We start from the raw sequence: 27,085 nt of genomic DNA on the forward strand, positions 1-27,085 counted from the left end.
ATTTCAATTAATTTTTCAAAAAATTACCCATCTATTATCACCAAAGCTCCAGTGGCTAGACCATCACTGTTGCCAATTGAAACTCTAGTGATTAGCTATAGAATAAGTGGTCAAAGGTGATCCAGGGAGATTTGAACTAAGAACCCTTGATTACGTTCACCAAAAGCAATATACCGAGCCATTGATGACTCTTAATAACATATGCAAAATCTTATATGAAAAATAAACTAAATTTTCAAACTGAACCCTAAATCATATTATTTCACTGTTGTTATTTGTTAATTCATTCTTATTGACTTGTTACAACATTGTTACAACATGAAGATAACTTTTGACTAAACTAATCATATATCATTAGTAAAATGACAAATTAAATTATTGTTTTAACAAGTACACTTTATACTGTAGGAAGCCACTAAGATTGAATTTGCAACATGTGTTATTTGCAATTTCATTTATTGAATTAACAAGTGATATTACTAAAATAACAATTCATTTAGTGTTTTAAAATTACTCTATTTCTAATCCTATAAATGTAATACATTTGCCAATAGAAATGTATTATTGTGATTTTTTTTTTGGCTAATTTGTGGTAGTTGCTTTGATTTAATTATTAATTTTTTGAAAAAAATTTGACTAAATAAATTTGTATACAAGTTCTTCTCCTTCTCCCTCTCCCTCCTTGTTCATCAACCACCAAGGGGGGGAAGCAACAAAGGCTGGCTAACTGGTCTTCCAGCTTGGAGAATAAACCTAACCAAGTCTAGTATCAGATTTGGACTAAACCAAATTTCAAACAACAAAATATAATCTATAGTATTTTCAAACTACATCTCAAGTTGTGCTAAATCTTACATAATCAAAAGTCATCAAGGAGTTATGAGTTCGAACCCCAATTGGTCATTGTTGGGCAATTATTCTATCAGTGGCCACAAAGCTGTAGCCAGCTTCAGCAACAACGGATGGGGTGATTTAAAAAAAAACAATTGAAGGATATTTTAGCCATTTTTCTATAAAATATAATTTTAGTTTAATCCTTTAATCCTACAATATAATATTAGAATCACTTGGGCCTGATTTAAAATAAATTATCTACTATTAGGGAGACACAGTACTTGGATTATAATGTATCAATAAATTATCTATTGTGATCCTATACTAAGTTTTTTTTTTTTTAGATTGTCAAATTTTATATTTTATATTGATGCATTATGTAGAAATTTTTTATGTTAAAATATGCTGTTTAATTTATTTATTAACTACTTTTATTCAAGTGTCAAATCTCTTAAAAAAAAGAAAAATATCAATCAAGGACAGCTATAGCATAATTGTACAAATATTACTCCATCAACAAATATCATTCGAGCTTTTATACGCATTCGAAATTAATAACTATCATTTAAACTTTAACAAGTTAAAAAAATAGATAGAATAGGCTTAATTGTATAAGTGTTAGTTCATCATCAATAAATATCTATTCGAATTTTCACATCAATGCATTTGAAATTAACAACAATTTATTCAAGCTTTAATAAGTTATAAAAACGAATAGAGTGTGTTTAATTATACAAATTAGTCATTCATCAACAAATATCAATTCAGGTTCTAATAATAACTCATTTAAAATTAACAATAATTCATTCAAGCTTTAACAAATTAAGAAAACATATGGAATGAGCTTAATGGTACAAGTGTTAGTACTTCATTAACAAGTATTTATTCAGGTTTTAATAACAACTCTTTTAAAGTTAACAACAATTCATTCAGATTTGAACAAAAAGCTAATAAAATGAGTTTAATTATACAAGTGTTAGTCATTTATTAACAAGTATCCATTTATGTTTTGATAACAACCATTTCATGATTAATAATACATTCAGACTTTAATAAGTAAAATGTATTAAATTTTAAAGCTTTCAATTTATAATTGACTATGTCAAATTAACAACTAATATTAGTAAAATAACAAGTATCGTTTTAAATTAATAATATATCATTATACTATAACATGGAAGTAATTTAAAAACTTCGTCACTGCTCGCATGTGCACGCACACACATATATATTGCTATATATTATTAAATAGGCTTGGTGGCTACTAAACGTTTTAGGCAGTGAAGGGGTTATGGAATCAAACTCCTTTTGACCACCTTTGCACAATTAAAAAATAAAAGTGTCACCGACTATCTCCGATAGTCGATAGTGTGATAATGGGTGTCATGTTCAAATTTTTATATACCTATTAATGGAGAATTTAGGAATAAGATTTAAACAATGATATTAGTCAAATACAGAGAAATATAAGAAATATTTTTAGAAGATAGTGGGATTACTCATTGGGCAAAGATATTCATAAGTGATTGAATAATAAATAAAGATTATTTTTGGGAGCAAAAGGAAAAATTAAAATATGATGGAAAGAAATTTTGTAAAGAATTATACTAATATTAGTGATTAAAAAATATCTAAAAGAATTAATTATAAGATTTGAAATATTAGGGACTTAATATCATTGTTCTTCTTCTAAGATTCCACAATAAAAATTAGTATGGCCCATTTTGAGCCCATGAATGGAAATGGCTTATTTCTTAAGCAAATATAAAAAAAGGAAATTGGGCTTGTAATTAGATTATTTGGATTAACAAATAATGCGCCACATGGAAGTGACGATGCAAAACACTTGGATGGCAAAAGGTAAGTTAATAAGCAAAATTCTACTTTCTTTCTTCCTCATTGTGGATACAGCAACGTGAGTGAAGAGAGAGAAAGAGAGCTTTAGCTTCCATGGTCTCAAAGAAAGTTTAGAGAGAGAGAGAGAGTCTAGACAGCCACATACGCTCCTTTTTTGGCTCAAATTCCACATGCAAATACATGTTCCTGATTTACTCAATTTAAGCTTTCATACGATTAAAGTTGTTTCTCAGGACTCTTAAGTTTCGAAGAGAAACTCAGAAATAAAGACTTATAACTCAAGGCTGTGGAATATTTGGAGTAAGATAAGTATAAATTTATGAATTTTTAGATGAATTAATGAGTTTAAGAAGATAAAATGTGTGATTGAAAAATATTGTTCAGATTTTTTTAAAGCTTATATATGGGTATTTTAAGGTAGGAATAATGATTGTAAGGCACCAGGTTAATACACACTCAAGATGAAATCAAGAAAATAAATTTAGTTGTTTGTATTCCTATGCTCTGTTTTGTTCGGTAATTAATATTGATGAACAATGTCTTGTAGTTTTTGTTTCATTATACCCACTCAAGTCACGGTTTTGCTGTTTCAAAATGAAGTGGGGAAAATAGAATTCATCATTAATAGATGAATGGATTAAACTTCGATTGTGACTAGCTAGGAATAAGTAAAGCATGTTTTCAAAATTTCTAACTATTAGTGAAGAAGCCAACACTAATGGTGCAATTCATCGGCTATCGAAAAATTTAATTTTGTATGTATGGAATTATGAATTTATTCTGGATTGTAGAAATGATGTGGTGATAATTGGAAAATTCTTTTAGGTTTTGACATTAGACTTCATTTCTAAGAGAAGTTGGGACAATGGAGTATTATGATTTAAAGTAGCATTTCTCAAATTCTTGTGATGACATTATTTGGTTGATTTAATGTTATAAAATTTTAATACCATGAACTACAGAAAATCTATGATCTAAAGAGATGTTATTTTGCTTGTATGACATTTTGACTAATGCATGTCTATACTTGTTGAGTTTTATAAATTCATGATCTAAGCTTATTTATTTTGATAAATTGACCATTATTGTTTGAAGATTGAAATAGTCCAGTGCTATTGAAATTTTTTAAAAATCTCACTCTTTTCTTCACATCACAAATTAAAGATGTAGGTTCATCTAAGAATTAAAGCAAATAAAAAGAGCATTGAAGAATGTTTATTTATTTACCTTGCTTTTAATATATTTTGGTATATTTTGAGGATTGTAAATATACATACATATATATATATATATCCATGATTCTATTTGGAAGTTGTAAGTATAAAAGATAGTTTACCGATGTGTTTATAGTTCAATTAGAATCATGGATAAAATTTATTTTAGTATGTAAATATTTTTATGTATGGTGGGTGTTATCAAGATAAAATACTTATCTAAGTTACAAAATTAGTAAAGGTATTATAATAGCTAAATGGTGATTTTTACCTTGAATTTTTTGTCACTTATAGAGGACATTTCAAGTTTTAAATGAAGTCTTGATTCATTGAATTTGGAATTGTATATTAAAAGGTGTGATTTTTATAAAATAAGATAAAAAAATTTGGAAAAATTCTTGGAGGTAACTGAAGCAATGAGGAACAAAAATTTTTCAATAAATCTATTGGTTGTATTTTGAAATCGGGAATTATTTTTGCATTGAAAAGGGCTTCCTAAACTTGATTTAGAGACTTAAATTACCTCATTATGATTTTTATAAAATTTGTTGTGTTTTTTGTAAAATGATGAAAGATTCTAAAATATGCATCATTTTTTTTTTAAAATTGATTTGGCATTTTTTAATTTATGGTCTTTAGTACTTGAAGATCATTAAGATTCAAAGTGACCCCAATGAGTGCAGCTTGTTTAAAGGAGTTAAAAAAAATTAAGATGTTGCAATGGGGTGGCTTTTTTTTTTTTGGAGAATTACATTTAGGTCCCACACAAGGAAATTAATTATTGCAAACAACTGAACTAAACTATATTGACAACACAACCAGTTGTCAATGCAGTTTAGTTCAGTTGTCAATGGACCTTACAGTAATTAATTCCCTTATGTGGGACTTTAATATCATTCTCCCTTTTTTTTATTGTATATTTTAAGAGCAATTCAATCATTTCACATAAAAATTAATATCAGTCAACATCTAAGGAACTACAGTAAAATTTTAAAATCTATTGATCCTTAACTGATAGAAATATGTTAAATCAATCTTTGATTAATATTTTTTTAAAAAAAAAGTTGAATGCTTGATGTATTTTTGCCCAAAAAACTTCTCTAGTTATATTTAAAGGGGTCCGAATCCTCTACACAGCGAAATGCTGCGCTGCCCTCTTTTTTTATTTTTACTTTTTAAATTCTCCTCATCCCATTTTTACCCTCAAATTGTGAATGTCAAACTAGTCCAAACTCCTACTAGATGGGACCGTATTATCAATGATGGCTTTATGTATATTTAGGAGATATTTTTGTCATATATATTTAAAGTAACTGTATATTTTAAAAATCAAATTCAAAATTACAAGATAAAGTGATTTAACTATCTCAATTAATTTAACCAAATGCCTTCAGTAAAATAAATAAATAATTTTAAACTGTTAAAAATTAACCTATTCAATTTATATATGCAATAAAATAAATAAATAAAATTTTAATTTATAAAAAATTTCAGTAACAATATACAACTGTGAACTGTACAGGTTAAATTTTAACATTTTAAATTTATTTATTTTTTATATGATAATTATTTTATAAAATCATTAAATTTTTTGGCAAAATAATAATTAAATTTGAACTATTGATTTTATTATTTAAGGGTGGAGATAAGATAAGGAGAAGAAAAAGGAGAAAAGGGTTCATGAGAGGATCTGTTTTCATGTTTGAAGACATGGAAAATTTGAATAGCAAGGTGATACCAGATCACATGCTGATTTGATGGCTAACATCATGTATGAAATTTAGTTATTTATTTATTTATTTATGTGGAGAGGAAGTGTTGCTTTTTACTCATGCTAAAATTCTACTTTATTCCATATCAAAAAGATGACAACAAAGAAATCACAATAATTGTTATAATGCCTCCTATTTATATGTCCGTGGTCGTCATATAATGTACAAGAAATGTTAAAATATACAAGCCTTTGCCCCAAATTTGACAACCGGCAAAAAAGATTACATTCTAATATAATCTTAAGGCACGTCAAAAAATTATAAACAAAGTTTTTTTTTTTTGTTTGGGCTTTGGGCGCACACAAAATAACTTAAAAATCATATTAAAATTTATGTAGATATTGATCTTGTTTGGATTTTAGTTAGCTATAATTGATTATAAAAATAATTAATAAATATAATTAATTTTAATTATAATTAATTATGTTATAACATGATCTGTTTGTATTTTTTAAATTAATTTTAACTATATAAATTATCATAAAGGACATTTCTTTTTAAAATTAAATTATTGACAAAATTAAATTTAATATTATCAAATTTGTTAAACTTTATTTAAGAAATAAAATATATTATTTAATAGTAAAATTGAATTTATAAGCAACTTTTTAGAACTTATTTCAAAATGTAATTTTGGCTCAATAATTAATTATCAACTTTTTTGGCTATTTGGGTAATATTATCAGTGTTTTCTGTAAAAAGTTAACAGGCAATACTAATTTTAAAACACGATTCATCTAATAAACAAACTTAATGTGCCATGTGATGGGGTCATGGTATTATACTATAATATCAAACTCATTCAAAACCCCCCCCCAGCTTAAGCCAAAAATTGATTTTAGGTCAAATAATTGATTATGAGCAAATTTGATTGTTTAGGTAATTTTCAGTGAAATCAATTATTTAGTCCAAAAAATTGATTATTGGCTTATCCAAACACGCAAATTATATAATTGATTGGTTTGTTTGTTTTTTTTTTTTAATTAGAACTATGCAATGCCACCTTAGAATACATTACAAAACATAAGACTCTACTTTAAATGTCGTTAAGATGAGCAAATGATAACTCTCACTCTCCCAACATTAATGCACAATACATGTGACCTTCTACTTTCTTTTCTTATGGCAACGGCTTGATATGTTCTATCACTACTCTTTTAATTTATATTTGCACTTACTTTCCTAATATAATCCTGCCCATATATATATTATGAATAACAAGTAAAATCATAGTTTTTTATATTTGCATTATATTCTTTTCTTACATTGATGCAGTTTTACTTATTTTATATTATATTTGATATATTGATTTCTAATGTGTCCATTATGTAGTTCAATACATCCTCGTATGGGCAAAAGAAAAACTAGTTATCAATTATAAATCATTAATCATCAATCAATATATTAATAAACCTTTTCACATTCATGCTGTTTGTAATAGAGGTCATTGGTTATTCAAGAGAGATGTGTCTAGTTATTAATATATATCATTAAGGTTAGGATAAATTGGCTCATTGGTTAGAAAAAATCTTGTCTCTAGAAAATATGGACCAAATTTTTAAAAATTTAAGAGTATCATCGATTTACATTGATTTACAAAAAATTTATCAATGATATATAAGAGGTTTATTATTAAAAATTTAAAATTTACAAAGGATTTATTAAGGTACTGAAAATTGGACCAGCCATTAAACTGGCCAAGGTCAGGGGTCAAGAGTTCAACTAAAGGTAAACTTGAACATAATAAAATAAAATGATTTAAATAAAAATAAATTCTCTTAGACTTAATATCTTATACAATATCTCATTCAAGTCCAACACAATCATCAAAACATCATTAAAAACATAGCATTTCATCCTTACTATCCTTCAATAATCAAAAAGTCTAAAACTAATAATAATCAACACCAAAATTTTCATAAATTTCATTCAAATGTCCAATAGTCGGAATTGAAACATTAGGAGATGATTGAGAGAAACTAGAACTACTTTCAACATCATCATTCAAATGTAGATGCTTTAAAATATTCATATCTTCTTTACTTATTTATGATAAGAATTAACATTAATCATTGTGTAAAAAAGTATTATATATTATGTAATATAGATATGTTGGTAAGTATAAACCTTCATTATTTCTCTAAAAAGCTAATGAAGCTACAACATTTTCAATATGCTTGGCACTTTTCAAATTAGTGACATTATCAACATCAAACTCTGAAGTTGGCTCTTGTTCTTCTTCAGCAATCCAAAAATCTAATTTGTCAATAGATTCATAATCAATTGGATTAAAATCTGTCTTTTTCTTCAATTGTCTCGTTCAATGAGATCAAAGAAATCAACTATAAGTATATATATCAACCATAAAATAGTAATAAAATTCTTATTTATTAAAAACATTCATAATTTTCATTTTCACCTATGCTTCAATCGTAAATTGTAATTTGTAAAAACTAAATCATTTAGTGTTTGATGTTTCAATCTATATCTTCTTTTGGTATGAATACATTCAAATAAACTCCAATTTCTCTCACAACTAGAAGAAGAAGAAGAAGTTTGGCTAAGAATATGCATTACAAGATTTTGTAATTCTGGAGCAGAACTTCCATAAAACGACTACTATTCATCTGCAAATAAAGGACAATTAGTTATATATTATATGATAAATAAAATTACCATGACGTGTTAAATATTAACACTTACAATAGTCTAGTTTCTATGCTACTTTATAACATGAAGTTTTATCAAGAGATTATTTACAATCACGATACAAACTCAATTGTTTCATCATCACAATAAAATCAACATTGTCATTTTCAGTTGACTCAAACACTGAAAGCATTGCATCCATTAACCTTTTCTTATGAACAAAGTCATCATCATACAAGAAGGCAAGGTTCAACAAATACGCTGTTGCATGAAGATTGTTTTTCAAGTACTTATCCCATTAGGCTTAAATAATATCTGTATAAGGCATGTCTTGGTCTTTTTTATTGTTGAAGACCGCCTTAATTGCTTTTTTTTTTCCTTTTGCATGCCTTCATAAACATAAGGCAAAGAAGGCTTATCATCTGAATCAATAATTCTCGACAACTTTATGAGAGGAAACACAATCTTCGCAATTTTAAGACATTTATTCCGAAATCGATTATCAAATATGATGGCACTAACAATTATTCTGGCTTCGGTCTTTGATAATTTGTGATCCACAAAATGCTTATCAATAATTAAAGCTTGCAAGTCATGCTTGTGCATATATATGCTATGCAATGTGATAAATGTTGTAGCAAACCTTGTCACACCAGGATGCACAATTTCTTTCCAACCCTTTCTTTTCTTGAGCTATGACAAGAAGACCATATGATTATAAACAAACACAGTGATCTTGATGCCTTTATTGCAAGTTGTGACACATAAGACAGGCTTACAATGTCTTTCAAAGTGAGATTCAAGCAATGAGCAGCACAAAGTGACCAATAAATACTTTTATATTTTTCTTTAATCAACTTGCCACATGCTACATAATTAGCAGCATTATTAGTCACCACATGCACAATATTTTTAAGATCAACCCACTCAATCACGTCAAAAAATAATAAGAATAAAGTCTTGGCATCTTTCACTAAATCAAAAGCATCAATAGATTTCACAAATACTATGCCATGTGTAGAATAGACAAGAAAATTTATTAAAGTTTTTTGCCCCACATCGCCATGAGTGTATATCCATAGGTTCTCCATTTAGAACGATGACTCTCAATAAGGAGCTGACATTCTTTTTTTCAATCATTCAACAAATTGACTCTAAATTCATAAATATTAGGACCCTTAAACCCTGGCCTAATTAGAGTAATAACATCTATAACTTTTTGAAAGAAAGGGCAATCTAATTTTGTAAATGGAATGCGATTGATGATAAGCCATTTAGCAATTACCATATTTGTATTATGCTTTGTTTCTTTAGTTGTAAATGCACTCTTGATGCTTAGCTGGGAACCTGGAGTTGTTCTAGGGACAAAATAATTTTTAACTGGAAAATTAGAAGGTTTTTTTTTACTGGCACTACTCTCAGGGATTGACTTAGATAGAGCAAGAGCATTGGGTTCATTAGCATTAAATACATGTTCCCCCATGTCTGCTTGTACATTAGCAAGCTTTCTCTTTTTCCCACTTTTTAATATTCTTGCATCTAATGACGAACATCAAAAGGAACTTCACGGCAGGAAATTACATTTCCACTTATACCACCAAAATGATGCTTCAATCTATTTATTTCACCTCCTTTATAGCTTAGTGCACAATAAAGACATGTGTTTCTTGAGGCAACATGTGTTTCTCATGAACCGATAGGGTTCCAAATATGGAGTCATTATGACTAGCAAGGGGATTAATGGAATTAGGGGTGGGATTACTGGAATTGGGAGTAGGATCATTGGAATTAGGAGTGGGATTCTCAGTTCCATCACTACTAAAATTACTTCTAATATCTATGTTATAGCTTTAACCTGCAAGCTATGATAATTTCAATATAAATAAACATGTAATGCAATAAAAAATTATGACAGTGAATATGTTAAAGTAAGCTAACATAATTAAAGCATGCATCTAATATCAAAGTGTGCAGGTTCAAAAAGTGAAGCTCGAACATGCCAATAGAGCAATAGCTAAATGTGTAATTTCAAATCATGCCAAGTACCAACATATGAAGCTCGAAGGTGTAATTTGACTAGTTTCAGCTAAATTATAGCTAAATGTGTAATTTAATTTCAACTACTCTAAGAGTGTAGAGTAGTAAATTTCAATATGTTAGGATTATATACAATAGGATTAATATACTCAAAAGTTAAAAATCAAAATATAGTACATAAATGAAGCTTGAGGATACAAAGTAATAACAATATGAAGCTACTTGAATCAAGTTGGGGGGGGGGAGAGCAGCTACTTGATGATGGATCATCAAAGCTTCTAAGGATGATAGACGATAACAAACAAGATGAGACCTTCTAAGCTTGACGAATGCACGATGCGATGGAGAGGTCCGACAAGAAGAGGTTCAGGTGAAAGAAGATTCGAGAGGCAAGAACAAGATAACAATGAAGAGGAAAGCAGGAAGTTCAGAGGGGTAGAGACGAGACATCAGATTCAGACTAGAGTTCTCGCCTTCTTAGTTCACGAGTTCATATTCAGACTTCAGAGCACAGAGATGAGACAAGGCTCTTTGAGGCATAAACGAATTTGATTAATTGATTAAGGCTTATGTTTTTTTTCATCTTTTAATTTTTTATATTATGACCCCTAAAATGATGTTGTTGTGGGGGGTCAAATTTTTATAAAAATAGCAACCTACCTAACTTGCTTGACCCGAGGTGTTGGATGGGTTACTTGAGTTAACCCTGGTCAACTAGGTCTAGCTTGCTTAGCTAAATTGGATCGGATTGGACATTGAGTCATTGGTTGGATCGACCGGTCTGGTTTTTAACACCATGGGATTTATTATTGATATGCAACAGTATATCATTGACAAGTATAATAAATTAGCCATAATGTAAAATATAATAAATGTTAGGATGTTTGCTTGGTTTAGTCCTATAATATGAGATATATATGCAAAAACCTCTTAACATTAATATTAATGTAATTAATATGTAAATATACATAGTATAAAATTTATAAAAAAGTTATCATGAGATTACATTATTATTGTTATTAGGGAAAAATGACAATTAGGAACTCTATAAAATGATTAATTAATTATAATTATGAACATTGAATTATAGAAATCCCAATAATGGACAATTTACAAGAATTGAAATTATTATTATGTGTTAGGACTATTTTTAATTTTAGTTGGAAAAATTAGAATCTACATTTGAGAATGAGACTAACAATAGTTTTAACTTATAATAGTAATTTTAGTAGTCCCAAATCATAATATTTTAGATCATGGTCTTTCCAATTAAGATTAACAATAGTTCAAACACATGATAGAAATTTTAATAGTGCCTTTTCTTTATTTTTTAAATAGTTTATCTATATATTGAGAAGTATAAAAATTCACAAATGATTCACTCTGTATTTAAAAGTGACTTTAATAAATTTTTAAATAAATATCATATTTTTATAATTGCATTTTAAAAGTTTTACAAGTGAATTTTAATTTTATACTAGAAAATAACTGACTCTCAAGTGTAAATATTAGTTTTTTTAATTAATAATCTTAATTTATCATTGTAATTTTAATAGTTTCTTTGTTATTTTTTAAATGAGAACAATTTTATAAACTCATATATTATTTTAATTCAAAGTCAGAATTATGGTTAATTATTGAAATTTTAATAATTAAGAGTCCCTAAAATAAATTTAATATTAATATTAATAATGTTAATATTATGATTATGATTATTATTAAGCACACATTTGCATAAAACGATAAAATAATTATCTTCCTCTACCGCAGATCAAGTCTTCCCGGTCTCGCCATTGTTGAGTCGCTTGTTCGCTTTTCGTCTTCTACTTTCTTTTTTTGCTCACAAACCAAACAGAAAAATAGTTTACCGTAGCCCCCAACAATCCTCATAGCAGTTTATTGCAAAACCATTGCCTTGCAGCTTTTCATTTTCTGTCTGTTGCCCTGTTAATCATTCATAAATATCTTTCTTTTTGATTTTAATTTTTGTTGTTTTCCTAAATTTTTTCTCTGCTCCCAAATTTTAATTTTCTGTATCGTCCGATGTGCATCTGATCCCTCGATTTGGCATCGTTGAAGTTGTTACCTTCCCTTCTCTGAGCTTTTCGGAGGTTAGAACCGATGCTATCTGTTATGAACTAATTAGGGTTTTGGGAAATTTGTGAGAACTGCCATGGGTGATTGATTTATTTCTTATGCAACTTGTGTGCTTTCTTACGTTGCTTTTGCTTTTGCCGATCAGGATGTTCGCGAGATGACGAACGAAGGAAGTAATACTGAGACCTTAGCTCCTGTGGAGCCCCATTTATTCGAGGTAAGGGATGAAATATCTTTGTCTGTCTTATTTGGATTGTGGAAATAATTTAATTCATGGTAAAGGTTGTGAAAGAAGCTGCATTCGGCATTATTGGAGGGGTTTGGGAATTGTGATGCTAATTAGTGAATCTTTATGTCTATTTTGAACTTTTCCATTTTCATCCATATTCTATTGAGAGCTAAAATGTATTATTTGGACAGTTTTCAATGGTCCGTTTGTATTTTTTGAAGGAAAAAATTTATTTGGATTGCTTAGAGAACCCTTACGGTGTCACTGTTCCTGTGACATTGTGCCATGTCTCCTGGAAATGCCATTAATCCATGGTCTATGAATATATGTTCATTTTGTTTTGCACCATCATTATGTGTTTTGCAAAAAGTTACTATGCATGTAAGTTATAGCAAGTTTTGTTGACTGCAATACTTATCCATTCTTAACTTTCTCTACATTAAGTTTAAAAAGTTGATCACTGTCTCGTTCTGAATTTATGTTTAATGAAGTTTCTAGTTTTCCATGCAATGCCAGTTTGATCAACATGTAGAAGGGGTTAAGATAAGCCTATGCATCCTTATTCCTTTTTCAACCAGTAGTCTCGCTGGGTGGTCAACCCTTCTTGGGGAGATCTCTTGGTAGTAGATGCCGGTTAGCAGCCTTCTTTAGGGACCTAGGGCCCTTAGGGAAATCCTCTTAGTTGCGCCATTGCCTCTTCCTCTGGTACCTTAGGCATCACACCTTTCCTGACCATATTTTTGGAGTAACTTATTTTTACTATTGGGAACTATTAGTTACTTTCTTATAATGATAATCATCATCACTATAAATATAAAAATAGAAGAATATAGAGTCCTGAACTGTTCACGAGCCCCGAACGTTGTGGCTCATCCTAGGCCAATCTTGTGGTTTAAAAAGGAGGCTCTTCTTTCTCTCATTCTTAAATGTACATCCGTCCTTGGAAGACTCAATGCTTTGTGGAAGTACATGTGAACCACTGACATGATTTGCAATCATATTTTATGTTTCATGATCCCAACTGTCTTCACTATTTCATCAAAACAAATTATGGTGGAGACATCTGGATCAGATAACGGCAAGGGTTGGTCCTTAATTATAAAAAAGTAGTTTTATTGGTAGGGACTATTTAAGCACCCCCAAATTTTATTGTAGAAGTTAGTGTTCTTATGGACTGGGATTATAAGCTAAGCATAATCCCATGGAAGACCAAAAGCAAGTCCGAGCCATGTCTGGACAAGGTCTGGGCAAGCCTTGGCTAGTGCGAGCAGCCTTGGGCTAGTTCATGACTTTTTAGATCTTTTTTTGTATATTATTATAATTAAAATCTAAAATGTCTAATCTAACTGCTTAATCATGGTCCCGAATGTTATGCTATATTCAATGTGTGGTTTGTTATTATCTGATTGCATGATCTCGATGATATAGTTGAGGTTTACCTTCCTTTGATATTCCTTTATTTAATTTTCATCTCACTGATGAGGCATAAACACATTTACTTTTAGGCGTGTTGGATGCCTCATTACCGTGACAAATTAATGGCATATTGATAGGGCTCACAATAACCGGAAGAAATAATAAGAATAAATCTATTAAGATGATATAGAACAAGAATCTCGTTCTATATTTCTCTCAATAGCCACGCTTGGGAGAATCTCCAAAGGGTTTGAAAGACAGTTTATTAATTTTCTCATATGCTAGCTTCAAGGTTGCTAGTCATATTTATAATGCTAAATACAATCTAAAATAAAATTTAGATAACTATTTAAGATAATGAATAAAATCTAGATAACTAAATAAAATTTCCTAAAATCTAAAATACTGCATAAAATCTAACTAAATAAAATCTGAATCTAAAAAGTTAAATAATAAAATCTGAAGAAATATCTAAAACTAATTATCTAGTTATCTAAAATTAAAATACTAAATTAAATAAATTTAATCCTAATTTATCTTTTGCTTCTTCCTTCGTGAATAAGTCTGAATCTTATCCGGAATCTTATCATTACTCTCTCTTGAAAACTCAACTTGTCCTCAAGTTGAAAAGAAGGGAATTGAGCATGCAATAGGTCATAGTCCTCCCAGCTTGCTTCTTCCACAGGTCGCTCGTGCCATTCCACCAATAGTTCAAGCGAATGATAACGAGTCCATCTATGATCTAAGACTCGATGAGGTCGTACATGTAACTCAAAATCAGCTGATAATGGTAAGGCAGCTGGTGCAAGCGGTAGATCCATCCTATAAGCCGGGCGCAAGAGGGATACATGGAAAATAGGGTGAATACGAGCGTCTGCTGGCAGTTTCAATTCATAAGCTACTTTGCCAATTCTTCGAAGAATCTTGTAGGGCCCAAAGAAGCGCGGAGATAATTTTTCAAACTTTTGCTTGGTAAGGGACTGTTGACGAAATGGCTGTACTTGCAACCACACAACATCACCCACAGTATACTTGACTTCCCTTCGATGCTTGTCAACATAAGCCTTCATTCGGTCTTGAGCCTTACGCAGATCATCCTTCAAAAGTCGGATCATTGCATCTTTGGTTTCAAGTTGATCTTCTAAGTCAGCTACAGGTGTTTCTCCTTTCACATACGGAAGTAGAGGAGGAGGATCTCTCCCATATACTAGTTTGAAAGGTGAATGGTTGGTTGACGAAGGCCTGCTGGCACCAGAGTTTGATACTTATTTTGCTGACAAGTGGCACAATGTCGCACATATGCTTTCACATCTGCTTTCATTGCCGGCCAATAAAAATTCTCCGAGAGACGTTTAAATGTTTTAAGAAAACCGCCGTGTCCTCCAATGGTAGTAGAATGGGCTTCTACTAGTAACTTTGATCGTAACTGGGATGAATAGGGAATGACTACTTGGTGATCATAGAAAAGTTTTTGATTAACCAGGTGGAATCTAGGATGGGATATTGGGTCGTTTTGCAAATCTTGCATTATTGCATTAGTGAATGGATCTAAGGCTAATTCAGAGGGGAGGTCATGTAGCTCAGGCGCGAAGGGGACTGCCAACTGAAAAAAATCTGCGTGTTGCGGTCGTCTTGATAATGCATCAGCACCTTTATTTTCCACTCCTGCTTTGTAGATGATAGTAAAATTAAATGGTAAAAGCTTGATAATCAATCTTTGTTGAGTGTTGGTGGTGATACGTTGTTGGAGTAAATATTGAAGACTGGCGTGATCTGTTCTAACAAAGAAATGCCTCCCAAGGAGGTAATGACGCCATTTTTGCACTGCCAGTACTAATGCAAGGAGTTCACGATCATAAGTGGACTTGAAGCGGTTAGAGAAGGAAAACCCTTTACTGAAGTAAGCAATGGGGTGGTTGTTTTGCAATAGTATAGCCCCAATCCCGTCAGTGGATGCATCGCATTCAACTGTAAATTCCTCTTCAAAATTGGGTAAGTGTAGAACAGGTGCCGTCATTAATGCAAGTTTCAAGCGATTAAAGGCCTTTTGAGCTGGTTCAGACCATAAGAAGGCATCCTTCTTAGTCAACTCAGTAAGGGGTCGAGCAATAATCCCAAAATTCTTCACAAAACGTCGGTAATATCCAGCAAGGCCTAAAAAACCACGTAACTCCTTGACATTTTTTGGGATAGGCCATTCACGTACTACCTCTACCTTCTCAGCTTCCATCTCTATTCCTTGGGCAAAAATTTGGTGTCCTAAAAAAGGAACTCTTGGCCTCCCTATAAAGCATTTTTTTAAATTGACACAGAACACATTTTCCTATAGTATTTGCAAGACAGTGTGCAAGTGATCCTGGTGCTGTTGAACGGAGGAACTGTAGATCAAAATATCATCAAAAAATACCAATATAAATTTTCGCAAATAAGGACGAAATAAATCGTTCATAGCCGCTTGAAAAGTGGCTGGAGCATTAGTTAAGCCGAATGGCATGACTGTGAATTCGTAATGCCCAGAGTGGGTTCGAAATGCCGTTTTGTAAATATCATCAGGTGCCATCCTAATTTGGTGATATCCAGATCGTAGATCCAATTTGGAAAAATAAATTGCCCCATGTAGCTCATCTAATAACTCATCAATATTAGGAATCGGATATTTGTTTGGAATTGTGATGCTGTTTAATTTTCGATAATCTACACATAAACGCCATGATCCATCCTTCTTTGCAACTAACAAGACTGGACTGGCAAATGGGCTGGAACTGGGCTGAATGAATCCCTTTTTTAGTAATTCTTCAACTTGCGCCTCAATCTCAGTTTTCTGATAATGAGGATACCTGTACGGTCGTAAATTAGGAGGACTGGCCCCTGGTAGTAGGGTAATGGTATGTGAGTGCTTTCTAAATGGTGGCAAGTTTGTGGGTTCTTCAAAAACTGATGGAAAAGCTGCAATTAATTGTTCCGGGTTGAAATATTGGAGAGATTTAGAGTCAGCGGAAGCTTCAATTTGTTGCATGGAGTTAAGTTGAGCACCTCTAGTGGTATTAGGGACTCCTTGCAGCTTATACCTCTTACCATTTTTCCAGAAAATCATAAAAAGTTGATTCCAGTTGGCTTGCACTGTGTTAAGAGATGCTAACCACTTAATACCAAGAACCAGATCAGCTCCCCCTAGAGTGAAGGGGAAAAAATCTTCGTTAATGGTTAGACCTGTCAGTTCTACTTCTACATTTTTGCATATTCGATTGCAGCGCACAATACTACTGTCACCAATTTGAACTCCAAAAGTAGAAATTGATTGAGTAGGTAGATGAAGTTCCTGGATTAATGCATCAGAGATGAAATTATGTGTGGACCCACTATCCACTAACAATAACACTTGTCGAGAGCCCAATCTTCCACTAAGTTTCATTGCTGACCCAGAATTACTGCCTAGGATAGTATTTAATGAAATTTCAGCTCCATGTGGTTCTATTTCTTCGAGTGCAGCGTCTTCGAGTGGAGGGATAATCTCTTCGCCCTCTTCAGTGACCTCTATTAAAGAGAATGAACTCTTGCATCGGTGCCCAGGTCGAAATGGGTCCCCACAGCGGAAGCAAAGACCCTTCTCCCTCCTGCGCAGGTGCTCGGCGTCCATGGACGCTGGTCTGGCCAAGCTCGACGATGTATTGTTGAATGAAGAAGACGTTGCTGGGTTTCTGTACGAGTTCGAAGACGCTGTCGAAGCTTTCTGGGCCTGAGTCGTCTGTTCTCGTGCGAAGGGAAAGGAAGAAGTATATCGATTCTGGATCTGTAGACTGTTCAGCTTGGACCCACGAGAGAGAAGTTTCCCTTCAAACTCCAGTGCTAGACTCATAGCTTGGTAAACACTCCTTGGCTCGTGAATACGTACATTTGTGCGCAAGTCATCCTTCAATCCGTTCAGAAAAACGCCGAGGAGGCAGTGCTTCGGCCAATTCTTGACTCGTGATGATCGTTTGGCAAATTCTGCTCTGTATTCCTGCATGCTTCCTTCTTGTTTGATGCTGCACAGGAATTCGTCGGGGTTTTGGTACTCAGGGGGTCCAAAATTCTCCTGAAAAGCTGACACCAATTCATCCCAGTAATGAAGCGTTCGTTCATGGCTGATCCAAGCAAATAGATCGAGGGTGTCACCTTCCAGAGACAATGAGGCTACATCTACTTTATCTTCTTCAGGTGTGCCATAATATTTGAAGTATTTTTCAGCCTTCAAAAACCAACCTCGTGGATCACCTCCACTGAATTTTGGGAATTCAATTTTTGTGCGATGAAATCTGCTACGTCTAGAGTTTCTTGCTCCTCTTCACTTTCATCTTCATAATAACGCCTGCGGGAGCCCTCTTGGGCATGTTTGCCTTTGTTAAGTATAGAGGCTTCAAGTGCCTCTATTTTCTCTTTTAATAAATCAAGAGTTTTGAGTCTTGAGGCTATGGCAGCTAGATCTGAAACTATTGAGTCTTGATTTTTTGGGGAGTGATTGGATGAATTGTCAGGATGGTTTGTTTCTTGACCCGTACGAGTAGTAACCATGGCTCTGATACCAAATTGATAGGGCTCACAATAACCGGAAGAAATAATAAGAATAAATCTATTAAGATGATATAGAACAAGAATCTCGTTCTATATTTCTCTCAATAGCCACGCTTGGGAGGATCTCCAAAGGGTTTGAAAGACAGTTTATTAATTTTCTCATATGCTAGCTTCAAGGTTGCTAGTCATATTTATAATGCTAAATACAATCTAAAATAAAATTTAGATAACTATTTAAGATAATGAATAAAATCTAAATAACTAAATAAAATTTCCTAAAATCTAAAATACTGCATAAAATCTAACTAAATAAAATTTGAATCTAAAAAGTTAAATAATAGAATCTGAAGAAATATCTAAAACTAATTATCTAGTTATCTAAAATTAAAATACTAAATTAAATGAATTTAATCCTAATTTATCTTTTGCTTCTTCCTTCGTAAATAAGTCTGAATGTTATCCGGAATCTTATCACATATGTATGGATGAGTCCAAATGAACTTGCTTTGGATTCAATCATCAGCCCCGATACATGGAAATTGGATCTTAAGAAGATCGGAATAGAATGGATTATCTTGATGAGATAATCGACGTTCTTTTTTTATTTTCTTTTTTGTACAAAATTTTTTTGAATAATATATAGTTTAATGTCCTTTCTTTATGCACACACGAACACACATTTTAAATGAAGATTAATAGTGTAAGGTACTTAGAATGTCATGGCAATGCTGATTATGTTTTCCTTAGATCTTGAAAGAAGTTCTAAAATTTTAATATTTCGAGGTGATACATTTGTGTCAATGTATATAAACTGACTTAAGATTTGACATTTTTTTTTATATCTTTGGATATTTTATTTTAGGATTTGATTTTCATTGATCCAACCATTGGATTTAGAAGTAATTACTATGCTGGTCATCAGTATGAAATTTTATAGAAACTGAATAACTATAACTATGCAATCAAATAATTGTAAATATTCTGCGTGTGATTTACCCACAGACATGCTCACATTTATGTTGTACATTATTAAGTGATAGGGCATAAGACAATTTCAGACTTGTCAAATTTTATGATAATTTTTTGTGACAAGAGCTGTTAATTCAATGGTTCACTTTGTAAAAGATTCGTCTTATGAAAAAGTTAGAGTGGTTTAAGACTAATTTTGGTTAACACAGGTGTCAATTGATTACTCTTACATAGATTTTAATTTATTATTTATTAAGCATAAGGTCCTCAACCATATCGTCATGGGTTTGAGCCCTATGATGGGCACATTTTCCTTATTTTTTATATCTTCTCAAAGATTTGGATAAGCCATAAAGCTGTTTTGTTTAAAAATGGAATGTGAGGATGTTTAATCAGAAGTTTCTCCCTACGCGTCTAATTCAGGAGAGGATTATTTTATAGGCCTCTTTGTGGGTTTCAACTATTGGTTTATATAAAATTTCTTTTTCTTTTCTTTTTGTTGTTTTTTTTTGGGTGGGAGAGTGGGCGGCATCTATTGTGGATTTAAACTAGATATGAAAGCTATTTTAGTGAGAATAGAATATGAGTGTTTCATCAGAAGTTTCTTCTCATGCCTTTAATTTGGGGAAATTATTTTCTTGCCCTCTGTGGGTTTCAGCTAACGGTTTATTCTTGGAGGTTCAACCTCTTGTGAATTTAGAAAGCATTTTCAAGCTTTTTGAGCTAATGAGTCTGTGATTTTTGCCTCCTTGTTTTGGAAGGACTTGTCATGATAAGCAAAGTTTTAAAACATTTGGATTCGAACATGATGCACATGGCAAGATGCATGCACAGGGAATGTTAACCTCCACAATCTCCACTTTGGTGTTTTGATTTAAAAAAAAAAAACCCTCATTTCTTAACTGAAATGGTTCATGGGCATTCATGCCATTTCCTCATATGTAAAGGAGTAATTAGCTATTATTGGATCACTATTTAATGTTTGAGATTAATGCAAATTCTGTTATTACTAGCCATAAATGATTACTAAATACCTTCTTTGAGTTTTGTCTTGTTGCCTACTTTCACACCTTCTTTCTGCTTTGACAATACGTGCTTTATCATCTTTGCATCAGTTGTGTAATTTCATTTCTTATTGAGCTTCTTGTTGGGCATAATTTACATATCTTTATCCGTTGCTTTTCATGTTGTTGGTACTAATTATTGCTTGCCATGTGTTTTTCTTAATAGAATCGACACATTGAAGCAAACCAGCAGCAGTCCTCTTCATATGCCCACTCAACAACTGGGCCTGAAGCTGTGTCTTGGACTGTTCATGAAAATGGAGTTTATTCCAATGCCCCTTACCAATATGATCAGCAAACACAGCCACCACCTGGAAGAAGCATGCAAGATGGTCAAAATGCATCATCAGTTGCTGGTAATTCATCAAATTTGGGAACAGCTAATGTACCACAAGATTACAATGCATACACATCATACCCAAGTTCTTCTAATCCATATGGTTATGGCAGCATGGGATACGCAAGCTACTATAGCAACTACCAGCAGCAACCTAATCATACCTACTCACAGCCTGTAGGAGCATATCAAAACGCAGGTGCTCCTTATCAGCCTCTTTCCTCCTTTCAGAATACTGGGTCTTATGCTGGATCTGCAAGTTATCCAAGCACTTATTACAATCCTGGTGATTATCAGACTCCTGGAGGCTACCAAAATAGCAGCTATGGAAATCAGACAACAATGTGGAATAATGGCAATTATTCAAGTTATTCATCTCATCCATATACAAATTACGCTCCAGATTCAACAGGTGCTTATAGTTCTGGTACTGCAACAACATCACTGCAATATCAGCAACAATACAAACAGTGGGCAGACTATTACAGCCAAACAGAAGTCAGTTGTGCCCCAGGGACAGAGAACTTATCTGTCACTAGTTCGTCTACTTTAGGTTGTCCTATTCCTGAAGCTAGTAGTGGCTATGTAACTCCTAATAGCCAGCCCGTGCTATCATATGCACAATATTGGAGGCCAGAATCTAACTCATCTACCATGGCTTCTTCACAGGTTTGGAGAATCCTTATAGAGTCAGAAAATAGATTCTGTTAATAATAGTGAATCAAGATTACAGACAAAAAATTAGCCAAAAAATTGCTGATAAATTGTTATTCATAATATGTATGATAAATCACATTATAATTCATTGCCATGTCTTATATGTACCAGAATTGATGTAAAAATAGGACATGATTGCTGGGATTGAGATGTGAAAGTGCACAAATAGTTGTGCTATAAATGTTTGTGAACGTTACTAGACTTGTTTGGCTTTGATGCCCTAGGAAATTTTCATTCGGTTTTGTTGATTTAGAGTTTTTTTGGTTAACTTACTGACTCTTTTTTTCTTATGGTCAGCCTGGTGCAGTAACTTATGGTGCTCATGATGGTTACTGGAAACATGGGGCTCAAAGTTCTCAAATTCACCACAATAATACTATACAGCCAAACTATCAAACTCCTTTGGATTTAAAATCTTCTTATGATAAATTTCAGGATCCACAAAAGACTGCATCTTCTCAAGGAACAGATTTACAGTTTCCTTCTCCGCAACAGGTGTCTTCGACTCCCATACAAGCTGCTCCATCTATGGATACAAGAAGGGTAAGCAAATTGCAGATTCCAACAAATCCTCGGATTGCTTCAAATTTGACTTTAGGATTGCCCAAAGCCGAGAAAGATAGTTCTATGAACAGTGCAGCACCAAAACCTGCTTATATCAGTGTTTCGCTGCCAAAGCCAATGGAGAAAGTAACCTCTAATGATGCTGTCAATTCTATACTTAAGGTGAGATTTGTCCAACCACTGATACTGACTGATATTGATGCTAAATATGCATAGTTTAATTATCATTTACCAATTAATTTATAGAAAAATGGTGCTTAGAAATGCTTGACTGTAGCATTATGCTAGAACTTTATAGAAAGTCCAGCTTTTGAATTTGCTGAAGCTTCTTGTGGATCCAATAATCATGTCAACATGCTTGCTAAGTGCCATTTTAATTGAAAATTGGAGAACTAGTCTTCATTGATATGGTAAAGAATCTATTTTGGAAACATTTCATGCAAAGGCTTAGTAATACGGCCAGAGTTGGAGCAAAGAGCCTAATTTTGTATTGGGAGCATTTTATTCTCAGGAGTTGATTAAAAATATGATAAATCATGTTGGCACTGTAACCAAGTTGGCTGTGATTTTATCTTTGAATTAATTGCTTAAAATATTCTCCCTTGCAGCCTGGTATGTTCCCAAAGTCTCTACGGGGCTATGTTGAAAGAGCTTTGGCTCGATGTAAAGATGATAAGCAAATGGCTGCAAGTCAGGCTGTGATGAAGGAAGTAAGTTTTATTTGGAACAAGAAAATGTTGAGTTCTTTGCAGCTTCTTTTAAAATAGCCTTTTGTTTTGTCCCTTTCCTTCTGTATTTTGCACTATGCTGATATTGAAGCTTGAAGAAGCCCAGAAGCTTAGTTCACCTTTTATATTATTCAATTGAATATGTACCAGAATTGGAGAAGGTATACACCTGCTACTCTACTTTAATCCAAGAAAGAAGGGAGAGAAAATAGCAGCAAAAAGATAAAAGCAATCCTTTCCTATATTTTAGGAAAGGAAAATAAGCATCTAACTGACAGAACATGGTTAACAGTATGGGCCCTTGATTTAGGCACTAAACTGCTAACAAAGGTGGTTATCTGATGCTCTCGGAATATAATTGCTGAAAATGTTTTAAGATGATTCATCACATTTATATAACCTTCCTTCAACCATGATGTGGTCTGGGATTCTATTGGGGCCAGAAACTTCCAGATCATGTAAGTATATAATTGGCTTCAATTTTTCTTAAAAATATTTATTTAAAATCTGATTAACAAACATAATGTATATGTAAATGTAACATGCTGAATGATAGAGACATGTACGTATCTCTTTCTATCTCTTTGTCTACGCAGACACAAAGACACAAAACATCAAGAAGTTCTATCCTACTAAGTGAGGTTGGCCACATGAATGTTACGACATCATTGTGCACTACAACAATTGTTAGGTGCTTAAAAGTAATAAAAGTAAATAGGAGGAATAAATTTATTAAGATGATATAGAACCAGAATTTTGTTCTATACTTTTGTTAATAACCACGTTTAGGAAAATCTCTATAGGGTTTAAGAGGCTATTTTATTCATGATATGCTAGCTTTTCAATTGTTAAGCATATTTATAACACTAAATACAATCCAAAATTCCAAAATATTGAATAAAAATCTAGATAACTTCTATATAAAAAAAAATCTAAATAGCTAGATAATTAAAAAAAACTGAATAAAAGCTCCTAAAATCTATATCCGTATGACATGCTGAATAAAATCTAAATAACTGGATAAAATACTGAATAAAATTTAAATAACTAAATATCTAAATAAAATCTCCTGAAATCTCTACTAAATAATTCCAAATTCAAATCAAATAATAAAATTAGACTTACGTTAGTCTTTGCCGTTTCCTTCTTGCATGAGTCTTTAATGGAATCTTATCATTATCCCTTGGGGAAACTCAACTTGTCCTCAACCTCAAGTTGAAAAGAGGAAAATTGAGCTTGCAAGAGGTCGTAGTCCTCCTAGATTACTTCTTCCATAGGTCATGCTTGCCATTACACCAATGGTTCAAGCGAGCTATGGTGAGTCCAGCAATGAGCTAAGACTTGAGTGGGCACCATGTGCAAGTCAAAATCAGCAGAGAGCGGTAAAGAAGCTGGGATAGTTGGTGGATCTAGCCCATGAGTGGGGCGCAAGAGAGTGACATGAAAAATGGGGTGAAATTTGAGCATTCGAGGGAAGTTCCAATTCATAAGCTACCTTCCCAATCTTCTTAAGGATCTCGTATGGCCTAAAGAAGTGCAATGACAATTTCTCAAACTTCCTCTTAGTGAATGATTGTTGGTGAAAGGGTTGTACTTGCAAGCAAACAACATCACCCTCGACATACTCAACTTCTCTCTTATGGTTGTTAGCATAAGCCTTCATTTGATCTTGAGCCTTGTGCAAGTCATCCTTTAGAAGTTTGAGCATTGCATCCCTCGTCTTCAATTGGTCTTCTAAGTCAGCGATAGGTGTTTGTCCCTTCACATAAGGAAGCAAGGGAGGAGGGTCCCTATCGTAAGCTAACTTGAATGGAGAACAGTTGGTTGATGTATAATGACCTATGTTGTAAGAATATTCAGCCCAACAAAGAAACTTGTACCACAGATGAGGTTGTTCATTTGCAAAACATCGCAAATAGGCTTTATTAAGACCTTGGTTAACCACCTCCATTTGACCATCCATTTGGGGATGGTTTGTATTACTCATCTTTAACTTGGTCTAGCTCAGCTGGAATAACTCTTGCCAAAAGGAGCCCATGAAGACAGGGTTTCTATTAGATATAATTGAGCGAGGCACCCCATGTAGCTGAATAATTTCCTCACACAAAATTGCCTTGACCTCTGTAGTGTAAGGATGCGCAAGAGCAATGAAGTGAGCATACTTAATCAAACGATCCACTACTAATGTGACCTCAAAATCACTTGACTTTGGACGGTTGGTGATGAAATCAAGTGAGATGTCCTTCCAAATTTGAGAGGGTATAGGTAATGGTTGAAGGAGACTTGCTGGTGCTAAGGTTTGATACTCATTCTGCTAATAAGAGGTGTAGTGCCGTACATATGCCTTTACATTTACTTTCATCAAAGGCCAATAAAAGTTCCCGGTGAGCCTCTTGAAAGTTTTAAGAAAAACATTGTGTCCACAAGCAGCAGGTGAGTGAGCTTTTGCTAGTAACTTTGGTCTCAATTGTAATGTGTAAGGAATGACTACTTGGTTATCATAGAAGAACTTTTTTGTTAGCCAAGTGGAATCTTGGTTGAGAGGACGAATCCCTTTGCAAATCTAACATTATATCATTGGTATAGGGATCTAGTGTCAACTTGGAGGAGAGATTGTGCAACTCCAAGGCGAAAGGCACTGCCATTTGGAAAAAGTTTGCATGCTAGGGTTGCCTTGACAATGCATCGGCCCCCTTATTATCTGCACCTGCCTTATGGATGATAGTAAAGTCAAAAGGCGAGAGCTTTATGATCAATCATTGTTGGATATTTGTGGTGATTCGATGTTGTAGCAGATACTGGAGGCTAGCATGTTTAGTCTCACAAAGAAATGCATTTCTAGGAGGTAGTGGCACTATTTTTGCATTGCAAGAACTAAGGCAAGGAGTTCCTTATCATAAGTAGATTTGTAGTAGTTAGAGAAAGAGAAACCTTTACTAAAGTAAGCAATAGGATGGCCCTAATCCCCTCTGTGGAAGCATCGCATTCAATATATGGGATTGTAATGCTGTTTAGTTTTTCGTAGTCCATGCAAAAATGCCACAAACCATCTTTCTTGGTAACTAATAAAATTGGTCTTGCAAATGGACTGGAGTTGGGCGATGGAGCCCTTTTTGAAGCAATTCTTCAACTTGTTTCTCAATCTTAGTCTTTTGATAACGTGGGTACCTGTATTGTCACAAGTTAGGAGGTTTAGCCCTTGGTAGTAGTGGGATGGCATGTGAATGACTTATAAATGGAGGTAGATTGGCTGGTTTGTCAAAAATAGTGGGGAATTCTCCAAAGAAAGACTCTAGGTTGAAATATTTGAAAGTATTATATTCGGTGGAAGCATCTACATGTTGCATAAAGCAAAGCTGAGCCCCCTTATTAGACTATTAGGGATTCCCTGGAGGTTATACCTTTTGCCTTTCAACCAGAAGATCATAAAGAGCTCATTCTAGTTGGCTTGCATTGAATTGAGGGATGCTAGCCACTTAATACTAAGAACTAGATCAACTCCCTTGAGAGTAAAGGGGTAGAAGTCTTCCTTAATGGCTCGCCCAGTGAGTTGAACTTCTATATCTTTGCAGATTTGGCTGCAACGTACAATAATACTATCACCAATTTGGACTTTGAAAGTAGAAACAGACTGGGTAGGTTGGTCAAGATCTTGTACCAGTGAATCTGAGATAAAATTGTAAGTAGTGCTACTATCCACCAACAACAATACTTTGCGTGTGCATAACACACCATTAAGCTTTGTTGTAGACCCAATATTGCTTCCCAGAATAGCATTAAGCGAAATTTTTGCCCTTTTAAGTTCAGTTTCATTGAGCCAAGCATTTGCAAGAGGAGGAATGATTTCCTCGGCCTTTTCTGTAATTTTTAGCAATGAGAATGATCCCTTATAGCGATGTCCTGGCCTCAACAAATCACCACAATGAAAACATAGGCCCTTATCTCTCTATCGTTGTTGCTGGGCTTTCATGAGGCGTTCTAGTAGTTGGTTTGAGGATGAAGGGTGACGTCATTGGCTTCTGGATGTCCAAGTATGTGGTCAGAGAGAAT

General features: G+C 33.1%; 1 protein-coding gene across 5 annotated transcripts in view; it reads left to right on the forward strand.

The window, feature by feature from the left end:
• The first annotated feature begins 12,133 nt into the window (after positions 1-12,133).
• Positions 12,134-27,085, forward strand: part of LOC129293755 (SAC3 family protein A) — a 29,507-nt gene continuing 14,555 nt past the window's right edge. For 2 of the 5 annotated variants that reach the window (XM_054931852.1, XM_054931853.1), the window contains exons 1-5: positions 12,134-12,474; positions 12,606-12,677; positions 20,856-21,695; positions 22,041-22,469; positions 22,916-23,017. In XM_054931852.1, coding sequence (XP_054787827.1) covers positions 12,618-12,677; positions 20,856-21,695; positions 22,041-22,469; positions 22,916-23,017 — 1,431 coding nt within the window. In that variant the 5' untranslated portion in view covers positions 12,134-12,474; positions 12,606-12,617. Of the gene's footprint in view, positions 12,475-12,605; positions 12,678-20,855; positions 21,696-22,040; positions 22,470-22,915; positions 23,018-27,085 lie in introns of those variants that run through there. The other 3 variants (XM_054931855.1, XM_054931854.1, XM_054931856.1) reach the window with 3 other exon arrangements.

This window comes from Prosopis cineraria, unplaced genomic scaffold, assembly GCF_029017545.1.
Source record: "Prosopis cineraria cultivar Desert tree isolate PC_DT_omini unplaced genomic scaffold, ASM2901754v1 PC14, whole genome shotgun sequence".
Lineage (NCBI taxonomy): Eukaryota > Viridiplantae > Streptophyta > Magnoliopsida > Fabales > Fabaceae > Prosopis > Prosopis cineraria.